A 15,477-nucleotide genomic window follows, 5' to 3' on the forward strand; every position below is an offset into this window, starting at 1 on the left:
AAAGGCTACCCTCCCCAACCTCTTCACCCAAACTCCTAAATGGGCCCCCCTATGGACATTCCCCATGTTTGGCTGCTGCCCATTGGGTATGAGGTATGGGTGAAGTTTGGGTGATGTTGCTGGGAAGAGGGCCTGCCCAGGGACCTAATTTGTTTAAATAAAAAAAAAAAAAAGGAATGCTTAACATCTCAAAGGATTTTATAGCTGCATCCTGAAAAACAGAAGAAGAAGAAACCCAAATAGAAGCAAGGAATGTGGAGAATATTTTTTGACAGTTCTACAATTCATGCCAACCAATGCTACCCCCCATATCGGAACATATTATACTCCATATAACTAAACAGCTATAATTCAGAATCAATAGAAGAAATTGGTTCATAACTACAAAAGGCTACCAATCCTCTCTCAACCTACAGTACAAAGCTCCCTTTTTATATCACCCACAAAAATGATAAATAAAGGGGCATTTACATTACATCATTTATTGCACATGTTGTCCTTACAGTGTGTTAAGGGGGGACTATAAATATGGTCCAGCGTTTTGCTCAATATTGACATTATTGGCATATCTTGAACAAAAATAGAAATAATCAGTGGGATCTTTTCAACAGCAAAAAGAATAAAGATGGTGGCTCTTGGTTTTACTTATTTGACTCATTTGTGCCAACCCTACCAGGGAAAAAAACCCCAATGCTATACAGTAGTTTTATTTCATATTAGTTCCACTGCATAAACTCCCCATAAGGGACACATTGCTCCACTTCATCACCAGAGGTTACATACACTTAAAATCAAACCTGACACAGATACTTTAAGTTAAAAACGGTCAACACCACATATTAAAAATGTCTAATATTAACTTTAACAATCTCAAGTAGGTCTGTTTGTTAAAAGTGCAAATGCATAGTAAAAATAAGAAGACAAGGTGGCAAGAAGGTATTTTGAAGGAGAAAGAAAGGTTAAATTACTGGAGGAGCCAAATGTTAGACACCCCCTTGTGCTGTTAGCAAAAAAAATAAAAAAAAGAACTGGCCCTGGGTACATATCAGTGAGCACCATGGAGAGATCCTCTTCTTCAGTAGCCCTGGGCTACACGTGAACAGTAGATTGAAAAAACTGCCTTTTTGCGTAAAGTTTACTGTACTGCACATCCGGCATGATGGAGGAAGAAGCAAGAGGAAGAGTTTGCTCAGTAGTACCCTTGGATGGTCAAGTTTTCTGCTAACAGGAGCACTGGCCTGGGGTATCAGGTAAGTGATAATTACTGTGGGTGTCTAACATTTGGAACCCACCAGTGATTTAACATTTCCTTCTCCTTTAAATATATAGGTTATCCATCCCAGGAACAACGGACTGTCCTATGTTGACTGAGTAACTTGTTTTCGCTGAATAAATAAATTATGAAAAAGACAGAAATCAAAACTATGTATACTGCATTATTTTGTACAAAGAGAGCTCACATGTGGTTCACTGGGGTTAGAAGTAAATTAACAAAAATGTGATGCTGGTATGAAAACTCAAAAATAAATCTGCCAACTTGTGCCCAAATGAAAAACTTCATCAACTATGTATACATTCACACTGTTTTCAGCATAATCATTCAACATTTAATACAAATACTGGGCAGCTTGTATATAACCATGAGCATTCTCGTGAGGTTGCCATGGGTCTATAACAATGTAAGTCATAGTGCAGCTATTGGGAAATCGTATATGCCTCTATGAATGCAGACTGCAGCATGTGTCAATAAGTATGAGTGACACAATTATCTACACAAGGGTTATCACCACTACAAAGAAGATGTTATTGTCCTTAATATTTTTAAAGCTGAAGCACCCTTTTTTATTGACATCTATATGTCAATCCAAGCAGCACTACTCCAGGCAAAAATAAAACAGGCTCTCTCAGTATTTAAAATGACTCCCTTCTTGATAAGCATCACCTGTTGGAAGAGCGACTCCACAGAAGTCTTCGGCTTTTGACTAGGGATGCAGCGAATCCACTATTTTAGGATTCAGCCAAATCCCAAATCCTTTGTGAAAGAATTGGTTGAATACCGAATCGAATCTGAACCCTAATTTGAATATGCAATTACAGAAACAAGGGTAAAGTGAGAAATTTTAGATTTTCTTGTTTTTGTGATAAAAAGTCACAAAATTTTTTGAATTCGGTGCATCCCTAATAATGACACACAAGACAATTATTTTATGATGTGGGTATTCCATATTGCTGTAAAAATTTGATCATTTATAGTCATTCACTTTTTCGTTTTTGGAGGGAAGCCCCAGTGTAACGGATTCTACATTTATACATTAGATATATAGATGCTAATGCCATTATGGCACCAAGCAGAGGAGGCCCACAGGCATCATATTCTTGTGCAAATCCAGACAGGAGGGGAGCTAGAATTCGTCCAACTGATGATACAGACTGTCCTATGCCAATGAGGGTACCACTGCCATATTGCTTCCCTACTGTAAGCTCAATATCCACAATGCATGTCCTCCCAATATTGGTAGAAAATGCCAAAAAAGTAAAAGACAGGACAACTACCCAGATCTTAGATGCTAATGAATACGTAAAGATGCAAAAAAATGTGAGAATGCTTGCATGCATCAGCATTGTATATGAGCTGTGTTCATACAGTTTAGAAAGGGTTCCCATTAAAAAGCCAGCCACAACTCCAAGAGAGCTGCTGTAACTTATAAGGTAACCAGTTGTCCGAGGTTTCATATGAAACCTTTCCTCCATTGCTAAGGCAAAGTTGCTGTAGCAGAGCATCACAGAAATAGCCATTAGCAAACGGACCAGAAAGATGTCCCACATGTCGGAAAAGGCTGCTCCTGTTACTTTTTTGAATACAGAAACGACTTTATCCCGAACAGTCCATGTTGGATGATTTTTTATTATTTCTTTATTCTCCTGTAAAACATCCAATTTCACATGAGAGTCTGGCGTAAGGTCATTAGTTTTATTTTCATTAACGATGTTGCCATTACAAAACTCTTCAGAACTCGGCATTATCCACACAAGACCTATTAATGCAAAAGAAGTACAACAACTTATCATTTAAACTCAGAAATGACATTTATATTTTATACCCCAGTGAAACAAGATCCAAAGCCAATGTGTCACTGGGAGATTCCCCAGCAGCATGAAAATGCTGGGAGAAGCTAACTAAATTTTCACTACTTGGTTTCACGTGTGGAAAAAAAACACACTTGCTGTCTCATAATTATTAACGACTCTTCACAGACAAATTTACTTGATTAGGAATCCCTGCCACAAGCAATAATTAGTTGCAATAAATGGGCAGAGAAAGGGTAACCTACCAAAGATTAAAAGTTTAGAAATATTCTTTAAGAATTACAAGGTAAAATTATTTTTAGTAAGCCTATAGTGTTAAACCAAGGCTCTGGGATGTTGTTGCTAAAAATGTTGCTCACTACAAAACTTATGCATATAATTTGAATGACTTTTGTTTTTTGTGTAAGCCCATTAAACGGAAAAGGATAGCTAATCAATTAGCATATTAGTAATATCCTGGTCCAGATACCTTGCACTTTAGCTCTGTGGGGCTAGGTAAAGGTATCAGTCTTTGCTTTAATCCTCTATTGAAGTCGGTAAAAAATATTACATTCACCCCCAAAATATAAAGAATTTTGTCAAATATAGTGCAGTGCTGAATTACAACAATAAAAACACAGTAAGCTATTGTTATATACCTGCATTTAAGACAAATATTGCAGAACACAGGAAGCATGTGAGGTAAAATCCTCCTTGCAGCTCTGTCAGGTAGCCAGCAACCACAGGACCAAGGATAAATCCCATACTGGAAGCGGCATTAAACCTCCCCATTACACGCGGACGCTCTTTTTCCAGCACCAAGTCAGACAGTAAAGCTTTTGATATGGAAAGCGAGTGTTTAAAGATTCCTGGGAAGAAACAACATTATTTACTTGTGTTTGTTATCTAGACACAGCTATACAAAGATTCTAAAACATAGAATTACACCTCGGTTTATAATGCTAACAATGATCAGAGGGAGAGGGCATAAAGGAACAGTTCATAACATTAATTATTTTCTAACCTATTCATATAAAATATTAAAATATTAAGTCCATTATTAAAGGCAAGATAGTTATCTGATGATGCAATGACTTTAATCCTTGAAGAACACTCTTGAACCATTAGCCATCAACTAAAGATACATAAAAACAAATTATTTGAACACTGCACAAGCTTGGTTTTAAAAGAACCTCAACCATCTCTGTTTGCAGTCTTACCACTGCTCCTAAAAGTGGGGAATGTAAAATATTGTACACAGTTACAGAAGTAAGACTCAGCAAGTGTCTTGTCTAGCAGATAAGCATGTACAAAGCACCTTGTGGAAGAACCTCCACTTCCGAAGTGGTAAAATATACTATGAAAAGCTGTCGGATAACATCATTACCAACACTGCTGGGCTTTGTCTGGCAACCATGCGCTTGAAATGAAGGCCAGTCACCAATATTCACAAGATTTGACCCTTTCTAAACCTGCCCCATGAATGTACATATTTGTACATGTACAAAGTAAGAGTACCTAGTTGAAACTGCATCATTTTCAGAAAGTTAGCCCATCCTGTATAATGTGTGAGCATCTGTTGTTTTTTAGGAGGTGGCTCACATACGTTACCCCCACTAACAAAATATCTTGGGCATGCCATAAAAATGAATTTGAGGGCCAACATCTCATACACAGGCCTGCAGTTGGCCAGCTCTATTAACAATCAAATCACAAGGTTTTAATTTTGCTGTTGCTAATAATTTAGAGATCGGGAAAACAAATATCTTTATGTATTTGGAACTAATAAACAGGGGCGATCCTGGTGCTGCTTCCGCCTAAGGTAACAGCCCTGCTAAGCCGCACTTAAAAACTGACCCGGATCGGGTCAAAGGGGGCGCAACCCTAGTGCAATGAGGCCTATAGCGCTCTCTGTATGAGCAGAGATGAATTTCCGTATTAAAAAAAGGAAATTCGGCTCTTAAAGTTACAGGAGGCAACTTTTTGCCACTCCCCTAACTGACTACTCACTGCAGCCTTGCCTCATGGAAGAAGTGGCCCGGCTAATAACTCTAAACTTGATCAACTGCTTGCTATGAAGCAAGGCACATGACATACTCTCAGCGAAACTGGGTAAATAAATAGCCTGTGCAAAATGAAAAAAAAAATTATTAAAGTTAGTTAGCCAAAATTTGAATCTATGAAGGTTGGAGTTAATGAATCTCTTAACATAATGGCCAGAAAACGACTTCCTTCCTTTAAATGCAATTATGGTTGGAAGACGCTGTACTTACCCACTGGGATTCTAGCAAGGGCACATATAAATATGTTTGTGGATAAACCAAGAAGGGCATACCCAAAAGCACTGACAAGAATACAGGTAATAAGTGAAAATCTTCTTCCAACAATGTCACTCCAACTACCCTGCCAAAAGAAAAAAAAAAAAAAGTTTCTGATTCTGATGACAAATTGTTTATTACTGGGCACTCCACAACTTAATTGTATACAGTATAAAAGTTTATTTTATGCACTTATGCATTGAAAAAATAATGTGAAAGTACTCTTGCAAACACAAAAATATCCCACCAAAAAATAAATACCAAATGTGTTTCAGTTTCCCATGTCTGCTAAACCATAAAAAAATAAATTAGATAATCTATGACACTTATGGGCAGATTTATCATAGGTCGAATTTGGAATTTATGAATTTTTTTTTTACTCTAATAAATTCGAACACTCACAACTCGAATGGGAGGTTACTTAAGAAAAAATCAAACTTCTTATAGAATAGTCATGACCCCTGAAAATTCGAATCTAATTCCAATTGAGTTTTTCATCCGACAAAAATTCGAATGTAGGCAATTAACATATTCTAATAGTTCAACGGACCTCTGCCATTGACTTGTAAATTAATTCATGAATATTCAAATTAGAAATGTTTCCATCGTCGAGATGAGATAAATCTCACATTCAAATTTACATTTGAATTGGGGGATTACAATTTGAATGTGTGATCTTTGACACAAAAAAAAAAAATTAGAAAATTCAAATTTACTATTCGACCCTTAATAAATCTGCCCCTTAATGTAAAAGAAATGGCATCTAAGTACTATAGCAAAAGTTACAAGGGTGACTGTGTTTTTCTCCCAACTGTGTTTCTCCCCAACTAACAATATTAAAGGGAAACAAAGGCTTGTACTTCCCTGCAAACTTTTGTAATGTCATTTTAAAAAAGGTGTTTTAAAATTCAATTTTTATCTGTCACCTTGTTCAGTGGATAAGCAATAGGCCTCTCTGATCAAAAGCCTCCTTGGGTTTTCTCCCACCACTGCCAGTTTACTGTGCTAAGGCTCTGAGAACAGCTTATCTGAACTCAGCAGAGAGCTGCCAGAAGAAAGAGACTTTAAAGTATCTTTCCAAAAACTGCTCATTGAAAAAAAAAAATCATATGATTTGCAAAAGTAATTTATATTTACATTTTTGCAAGTTTTGATTGACTTTTCACCCACATTATAATTAATTATAAACTTTATATAAAGAAAAAGAAGGAAAGTATCCCCTTTCAATCAAACGAAACACCCAGGGCAGATCTTGGATCCTTGCTAGCTTTTCTATTTGGGTGACTAAAAAAGAGGGGTAATGCTAGTCCCCTGTTGGTATTTCTGTATTGGGCTTGATACTTCAATCAAATAGCTCTGTATTTATTATCCTCACTAAGTAAAAAATCCTATAAAGTGCAAGTGCTTAAATTAAATAAATTAATTAACCTCTGTTGAGGCTTTTAAACAATTATTTTATATTTTTAAAGTGAGCCTGTGCTGAAATAATGTGTGAATAAATAAATGAAATTGATTTCCAATTAATTACTAAATACAATAATTTATAATTCATTATCAGTTCTTGTTTCATTTGTGAATAATAAGGAGTTGTGAATGAATTGCTATTCCAATACTAAAGGTGCCAGAGTGCCCCCAAAAAAATAAATAAAAAAAAAAGGTTGATGTCTAATTGATCAATTTTAATAAAAGAGGATTTAATAGCTCTGATTTCATGAGAAAGTAGGACAAGGAAATGAAGATGGGTGGAAAAGTCCCGTGTAATCTAACTGATCATTTGGCTAACTGCGGACCCCACAAAGAGGGAGAAGTCAGTGCTTCTGGGACTGTGGTCTCAATTATAACCTTATCTAGTCTAGCTGTAGTTGTAGTACCTTTCTAAAAAAAAACCACTATAAACTGTTTTACAGTATATTCAGTAAGCATCCTACCACAATTGAGCTGGAGAAGAGCTGCAACACGCCATAGCAAGAACCTACAAGTAAAGAAGAAGTTGTAGGAATTAAACAAAGAAAATTTTCAAAATATATAAAAATCACTGTGGAGCATTGTACTACAAGTATGTCTAGATGGCTTGCAAAAATCAATTGTCAATGTTAAAACAATGTTTACATGATTTTCTAGTAGACTTAGGGGCAGATTTACATATGGTCGAATATCGAGGGTTAATTAACCCTCGATATTCGACTGCGAAGGTAAATCCTTCGACTTTGAATATCGAAGTCGAAGGATATACCGCAATTAGTTCGATCGAACGATTAAATCCTTCGAATCGAACGATTTGAAGAATTCTAATCAATCGAACGATTTTTCTATGGCCAAAAAAAAAAAGCTTAGAAAGCCTATGGGGACCTTCCCCATAGGCTAACATTGAGGTTCGGTAGGTTTTAGGTGGCGAAAGTAGGGGGTCGAAGTTTTTTTTAAAGAGACAGTACTTCAACTATCGAATGGTCGAATATTCGACCGATTTTTATTTCAAATCGTTTCGATTCGAAGTCGTCGTCAAAGGTCGAAGTAGCCAATTCGATGGTCGAAGTAGCCAAAAAAAACATTTGAAATTCAAAGTTTTTTTTATTCTATTCCTTCACTCGAGCAAAGTAAATGTGTCCCTTAATGTATTAAGATCCAAATTATGGAAAAATCAGTTATCCTGAAAACCCCAGGTTCTGAGCATTCAGAATAATAGGTCCCATTTTCTTGTCCAACATAAAGTCCTAAGGTCACAAGAGAGTGATGCATGTGAGTCTATTAATATACTCATTTTATTGACATGCATATGCCTAGCTTCTACCTGTATATTGATTTTATTTACAGTCATAGAAAACACTAAATTTAGTTTTAAAAGTCATATCACTAAAAGAAAAGAACTAGTCTGTCTCTTGAAATAGCTTTACTGTGACATTGAGGGAGTGTCAGTTCACATCCCAATTCATCAAGCCAAGTTTTCTGAAAACAATGCTAGTCTATCAATTTCATGAAAGGTATGAAAAGTTATGACTGCAGGGGTAAGATATACTCAATGTAGTCTTGAGGCAGCCTTGTAATAGTTGATTCTGTCCTTATGCTACCAAAAAACCTGGGGGGGCTGAGAACCCTGATCTAAATAGAATCCATGGCTCCTTCCACTTGCGGATCTTTTGAACCCACAGCTGATGAGATGAAGCATCAGAAAATCAGATTTTCAATATGTACAGACTGACTTTATATATATCAGTAACTTTATATTATATTTGTAACTGAACTGTTATTGAAAGTGGAAAGACATTTGAATAATCTGAATAGCAGCATTTTACAAGTTTATCTGAGCTTTTAATAAGCTGAGAAATATTAATGGCTATGCAAACAATGCAGAGCACTCTAAGCATTCTTCAGCTTACATTGATTATATTTACTTTTCGTTTTCAAGATGATGAAGATGTTTTAAACAATTAAAAACCAACATAATGCATTTTGTAACAGCGCCACCTGCTGGTCATTTTGGCCAAATGTCTACATATAGTGGCACATTTACTTTGCTCGAGTGAAGGAATAGAATAAAAAACCTTGAATTTCGAATGTTTTTTTTTGGCTACTTCGACCTTTGACTACGACTTTGAATTGAACGATTCCAACTATTCGATATTCGAAGTTGAAGGATTTACATTCGGCAGTCGAATATCGAGGGTCAATTAACCCTCGTTATTTGACCATATGTAAATCTGCCCCATAACGTCAGGTACAAAACTATCCCTGATAAAATAAAGGTTTTGTGATGTTGCTCCTCTTAAAACGGACTATAAAAATATCACAATACTCAAACTTAATTGCTAAAGTACAGCAACATCAGAACACCTTTGTTTTCTTAGTTGTTTTGTCCTGACTGTAGATAATTGGTCAAGATGGTGCTGTTGTTTCAAAATGAATTATATCACCGTTTGAAATTGTCCAAAATGTCAAATGCAAAAGTGCTTTACCCATGAAACCAACTGATACAGTTGGTTTCATGGGTTACAAGTAATTTGCACCAACAATTAGGAAAATCTATGAGACAAGGGTGGCACGATGCATGTAGGTTGTCAATCAAGTGGGAAAGAAAGCAAAAACAGGTAAAGAATTGCATTAACATGTAGTAAATACAAAGGACTTCTTAATATTTGTTGACACAAAAAAAAAGTATGATTAAGGAATAGTGGGCCGATGGATGAGAGGTATGACAAGATAATGTAATAATCAGAGTTCTGCACAGAATGATGGAGAGGATATTGGAGATACACACACTACATTTAGCAAAGGACCAAGATCAGTGAATGAGGGAAATGTGCATGTATGGTAACAATAACAGGCAGTGATTATAACTTTTGGAGAGTGATTTCCATCAGGAAGGTTATTGTGCAGAAAATCCTGGCAACTGGTACAGGTATGGGATCTGTTAACTGGAAGACCATTATCCAAAAAGCTCCAAATTACAGGAAGGCCACCCCTCAGACATTTTAATAACATTTTTAAAAATATTTCTTTTCTCTGTAATATTAAAACAGTGCCTTGTATTTGATACCAACTAAGATAAACTTATTTTTTTTGGATGCAAAACAATTCTATTTGAAAATGATTTTTCGATAGACAATGTATGGATAGCCAAATTACAGAAAAAGACCCCGTATCTGGAAAACCCCAGGTCCCGGGCATTCTGGATAACAGGCCTTATACCTGTGCTGTATCCGGAGCATAGGTTTATATCCTATGTTCACTCAAATGCGTTCATATTTTTTGTGTCATTTCAAGTGAGCATTTTTGTTAATGTCCAAAAATCTTCTTTTACAATAGTTTGTTAATCACACTTGAAAAATGCTGAGGTGGCAGTTCAAAGACCTTTACAGAGATGGCTTTACACATTCCAAAATTGGAGATGTACAAGTAAGATTTACACAAGATCCTCGCATCTTCTGCAAAGCCTTCCGAGTAGAGCGTTCATAAATAAAAGGTGGCACTCATTTACCTATTATGCCAGCTGTTGTCGGGCTTGCTCCAAGGGATTTAATGTGATGATTTAATAACGGAACGATCATGCTTACTCCGAAAAGGTCCTAAAAGAAAACAACAGAATATATTTTATATAGCAAATATGGAGCTGTAAACTCCTTTATGTAATGGCTATACTGTATCATGTATTTATTGCCACACAACCCTTTCCGTCTGCCTTAATAGGGGCTGTCCCATCAGTCAAAAAACAATTAAACACTGGGCCGCATGTCACTATTTGCATTAGGGGATTGTAAAGGCAAAAAACTAAATTCCCATATTTATTTTCTTTAAAGGACCAGTAACATCAAAAAAAATTTTAAATAAAAATTTGTTAGTACACAACGAAAAAAAACACCAACACAAATTATACTTTAAAAAAGCAAAGTCTTTATTAAGAAATAACTTACAGAAACTTTGCTTCTTGTCTTGTACAGAAACGGCGAAAGGGCGACTATCCACTGAGCGGCACTTGATTTCTCCTCCCTGGCTCTCTGCTGCTGTATCTTTTAGCTGCCACATTCTGTGCTTTCTGTAGTACAGCAGCGCTTCCAGCATGAACTTTCTGCAGATCTGCGGTGCCTTGCTCATCGGTTCCAGCCGCGGTGCAATTACCAGCATCCCTGAGGCGCCTTCTGCATTCGCTAATTATCCCAGATGTATGGGTACAGGATGGGAAGGTCTGGACATTAAAAGATGGCTCTGGATGCTGCTGCTGCCCTTCGCCTCTTGAGCCAGTTGATCTCTTACTGCTGCCCCTGTGCACTGGCACCGTATCTTCCTGGCCCAGTCTCCACTCTTGCTGGCTGCCCGGGAACAACTGCCGGCGAATTGCTTTGTTTGAATTCCATTTCCGACGCATTCCATTTCCCTGCGCACCGGAACACGCATTGAGTTTTGCACAGATATTATACACACGGTGGAAGACACGGTGCCGGTGCGCAGGGAAATGGAATGCGTCGGAAATGAAATTCAAACAAAGCAATTCGCCGGCAGTTGTTCCCGGGCAGCCAGCAAGAGGGGAGACTGGGCCAGGAAAATACGGTGCCGGTGCACAGGGGCAGCAGTAAGAGATCAACCGGCTCAAGAGGCGAAGGGCAGCAGCGCATCCAGAGCCATCTTTTAATGTCCGGACCTTCCCATCCTGTACCCATACATCTGGGATAATTAGCGAATGCAGAAGGCGCCTCAGGGATGCTGGTAATTGCACCGCGGCTGGAACCGATGAGCAAGGCACCGCAGATCTGCAGAAAGTTCATGCTGGAAGCGCTGCTGTACTACAGAAAGCACAGAATGTGGCAGCTAAAAGATACAGCAGCAGAGAGCCAGGGGGGAGAAATCAAGTGCCGCTCAATGGATGGTCGCCCTTTCGCCGTTTCTGTACAAGACAGGAAGCAGAGTTTCTGTAAGTTATTTCTTAATAAAGACTTTGCTTTTTTAAAGTATAATTTGTGTTGGTGTTTTTTTTCGTTGTGTACTAACGAATTTTTTTAACATTTTTTTTGATGTTACTGGTCCTTTAATGAAAAAGAAACCAATCTCCAATATACTTAAATTAAAAAACGTGTACCGGTTTTATAAGAAACCTGACTGTATGCAGTGAAATTCACCCTTTGTTTTACTTGCTCTGACAGCTGCAGTTAGGAAACTAACTGCAGAAACTAGTGGACAAAATAAATCGAATTGCTGATTGGCTACTATGAGTTATTACAAAACTGAATAGTGTTAGTAAATGAGCCCCAGTGAATTAGCGCAATTGCATATTCAATTATCCAATGCACACAACTATCAGTACAATACAGTATTAGCAAAACCAGCATATTGAAAAAAGGGTGGAACCATGGGAAACCAACTGATGACATGTAGGGTGGTTTCTCGAGGCTTATAATTGTCCAGGTTAAAGATTTACAGTAGTCTAAGGATCCACACCCATTCTTAAGGAATTAATCAGGAATGTTGCAAGCACTTAATTGATGCACAGGATTCCCTGTGTACCCTCCCCCAGCCCTGTTTGAGAATCTATACAAAGGAAAGCCACATCATCATTGCTTTAATAAACATCTGTGTTTCTATCAAGTAAGGAAAATGATCTGTTACTCAGCAATATAAATGCCCTTGTCTGCGGATAGTGGCTTTCTCTTCAACTGAATGAGAAACGCAATGCCTATGACATATGCATACACTTTCAAAAAAGAGCATCATGATTCTTATCTGAGAGTGCAAGCTTTGTCATTGGCAAAATGTTTTACACCCAGGAGAATAAGAAGTGGCTGTTTTTGGGCAAGGGTGTTTTTAGAGAACCGTTGTGATGTAAAGTGCCAGTTTGCCACTGCCCTAAATACAAGCACCGACTGAGAAAGTTCTACGTATATACAATAAAACTCAATTTTACATCCACTGATTTTACGTTTTCCCTCATTTTAGATTGTTGTTTTGTGGTCCCACCTATATATTATGCATAATACTTTTCCCTGCTTAAAATTTTTTACTGGATTTTACACCATTATTTTTTATTATGAAAAACATAAAATGGGTGGTTCTACTGTATATGTTTCTGTATTTTATTATTTGCCATTTATTATGATGTTATCCATAGCAAGCAATCAACTAATTATATTTGATCTGATATTTTTCTCCAGTGTTCGTAAAACACATCCTAAAACCCTGTTTACTGGATCAGATGGTGGAGGAGAAATATGAGGCATTACATGGTAGAAATAAAAACACAGGCCCACATAAAGTGTATTCTATATCACCAAAATATAGGTAACCCACCATTTCAGGTCAGTGCAGCGGCCTATATTTTGGTGGCGGATCGCACATTTATTGATCGTGTTTAAATGGCAAGTGCAACTGTGTTCTGTTATCCTGGTATTTGTTTACATTGGGCTGTTTGATTTTGAGTAGTGGTTACATAAAGTATGGCAGCGGTTGTCTTTTTTTGTACAGCCATTACATAAGACATATTAGTTTGTATGCACACATACACACACTTGCCTGTCTTCATTTACATTGGGCTAGAAACAGAGACAAGGGCAGCTGAGCAAACAGTTGTGTTACATGTGCAAATTGGTGAGGCTCAATGTTGATGTAAATGGTTTACTTCCTTGGATGTGAGCAAGGCAAAAGCCTGTTGTTAATGGCATCTCATACAGTCAGCCTGCTGTACCCCAAAGGGACTAGAGTGCTGTCCCCACACACATTTATGTGCATCAATATACACGCAGTCTACTAACATTTTGCTAAGCACATTCAAGATACCACGTCCCTAAAAAGCCTGAACGTCACACGAGTACGTGTACACAGACTCGTACAAAGTTGAAACAGGAAAGCTTGAAAATGTTAGAATTTCGTAAGGACACGCCCACTTATACGCACCAGGAAGCCCACAACGTGCAAGCAGTTCTGGAAGAATCGCCGGTTTGCCTTCATTTTCTCGCCTCCTGTAGCTGCTGTCATGTAGTTGGCACCCACCATCCTCCATGCACGGCAAACTATAGCATTGCTCAGCTGCTCACAACCAGGTAAAGCTGATAACTAGAGCGATTACAACGCATGCGCAAAATAGTGGGTTGACAACTGCACCTGATTGGCTGCAAAGGAATGTGACGTACGAGTAGTTTCCGGTACGCGTGTAATACAGTAAACATAAGTCTGGCTGGTTTTATTGTGTTGCTTTTATTTTCGTCTGTTCCTCCGAGCTTTCACTCATGTTTCCTTAACCCACCTGGTTAATTTTGGAGCGTGGAAAGAAACTCACTCAAGCACTAGGAGAACATACAGCTGGCACCATTGTTGTTGCTGTCTTTCTTACTTGTTTTGTACAGGACATTGTTTCCTTTTTGTGGTTTTTACACCTCTTTGATTTGCACTGGGGTCACCACAGAAAAGGGTTGATAAAAACAAAGAAAAGGTTGTTGTCAGTATAGGGCTGCACAGAATTCCTGATTTGGTTCAGGATTTGACTGAATCATAGCCTTTTCCAGCAAGATTTGGCCAAACCCAAGTGCCTGGCCCCATCAAATATGCAATACGCAAATTAGGGTTTAGGAATTCAGACAAATCCTTCATGAAAGATTAGGGATACACCCAAATCCCAAAATAGTGGATTTGGTGCATTCCAACCCCTGGTTCTGGGTCCCCCTGTGTTTCTTTTTTTCGTAGACAATATTTTTTCGCCTTTGGACAGGACCAAGCAGAATTACATCATTTTGTCCAAAAATTGAATTGCAATCAGTTTAACGTACAATTTGCTTATTGTTTTAATAAACAGATCTTACTTTTTTTGGATATTTGTATTAAGGTTACAAATGGTATCAAATTGAAGTGTTTAGGAAGTCCACATCAACAAATCCCCTCTTGTGCACCACCAGCATCAACTTCGAGGAGTCTCAGTGGGGCAGTTTCTTCGAATGAGGAGTAACTGTTCCATGGAGTGAGATTTTGAGAGATAGATTGAAAGGAAATATCCCAAGAGATGGATCAAGCAGGCGTACCATAGAGCCAAAGCCACATCTAGGGAAGAGGTAGTGTATGGTATGTTAGAAAAACAGAATTATTTAGTCAGATTCATCACTCCTTTCCATAACCAATGGCCAATGGTATGTCTTTACCTCCATTTTGAAAAAGTAAATACATATGATGTTATAAGTAAATGGGTTAGAGATGAACCCTTAATTACAGCTAAAAGAGTCCCCAGTTTGTTAACAAGAAGTGAATTCCATAAGAGAACTCCTTAAACTTGGTTACATAAATATAGGACTCAGGGATCATACCCATGTGGTTATTGTGATGCATGTGAAATTATGATGGAAACAAAATACTTTTTTGATTGTTTTGGAACTAAATATACTATAAATGGTTTTGTTAATTGTAGGGGGGGGGGGGTGTATGAGGTATGTAAGCCCAGTCTCCAGACATTTTTGGAAGCTATATGGAGGTGGTGATCTAGCAGGACTTTGGGCTTAAGGTATTGAAAAGGTCAAATACCCCACTAGAGGGGGTGATTGGGATAGGATGATTTTACGGCAAGAGACAAGGAGGATTACTATTTTGAGATCCTGCCACCCCTTAGGTTTGAATAAGGAGACATTTTTTC

The 15,477-nt window shown here is 37.8% G+C and overlaps 2 protein-coding genes across 3 annotated transcripts in view; one reads left to right on the forward strand and one right to left on the reverse strand.

Annotated features, from left to right (window-relative positions):
- Positions 1–13,932, reverse strand: mfsd9.L (major facilitator superfamily domain containing 9 L homeolog). 2 transcript variants are annotated; one of them, XM_041582371.1, is made up of 6 exons: positions 13,820–13,932; positions 10,357–10,444; positions 7,313–7,356; positions 5,340–5,469; positions 3,726–3,935; positions 1–3,035 (listed from the first exon to the last, which is right to left on the reverse strand). In XM_041582371.1, the coding sequence occupies exons 2-6, from the start codon at positions 10,424–10,426 to the stop codon at positions 2,254–2,256; spliced, it is 1,236 nt and encodes a 411-aa protein (XP_041438305.1). In that variant the 5' UTR covers positions 10,427–10,444; positions 13,820–13,932; the 3' UTR covers positions 1–2,253. The 2 variants fall into 2 exon arrangements, with proteins under 2 accessions (XP_041438305.1, XP_018102571.1); XM_018247082.2 differs by having other exon boundaries at positions 13,758–13,890.
- The window catches only part of LOC108708412 (transmembrane protein 182), a 15,548-nt gene continuing 13,839 nt past the window's right edge, over positions 13,769–15,477 (forward strand). Inside the window, exon 1 of the mRNA XM_018247084.2 lies at positions 13,769–13,903. The gene's annotated coding sequence lies outside the window, so the exon portion shown is untranslated. The remainder of the gene's footprint in view (positions 13,904–15,477) is intronic.

Source organism: Xenopus laevis, chromosome 2L (assembly GCF_017654675.1).
Source record: "Xenopus laevis strain J_2021 chromosome 2L, Xenopus_laevis_v10.1, whole genome shotgun sequence".
In the NCBI taxonomy this organism is placed as follows: Eukaryota; Metazoa; Chordata; class Amphibia; order Anura; family Pipidae; genus Xenopus; species Xenopus laevis.

Excerpts from the sequence above, each read along its gene's own strand:
- mfsd9.L (XM_018247082.2), bottom strand. The coding sequence starts at position 13,856 with ATGGTGGGTGCCAACTACATGACAGCAGCTACAGGAGGCGAGAAAATG. Across the intron at positions 5,470-7,312 it reads TCTTCTCCAGCTCAATTGTG|GGTAGTTGGAGTGACATTGT; the intron begins GTAGGATGCTTA and ends TTCTTTTGGCAG. Across the intron at positions 3,936-5,339 it reads CCTTGCTAGAATCCCAGTGG|GAATCTTTAAACACTCGCTT; the intron begins GTAAGTACAGCG and ends GTTTCTTCCCAG.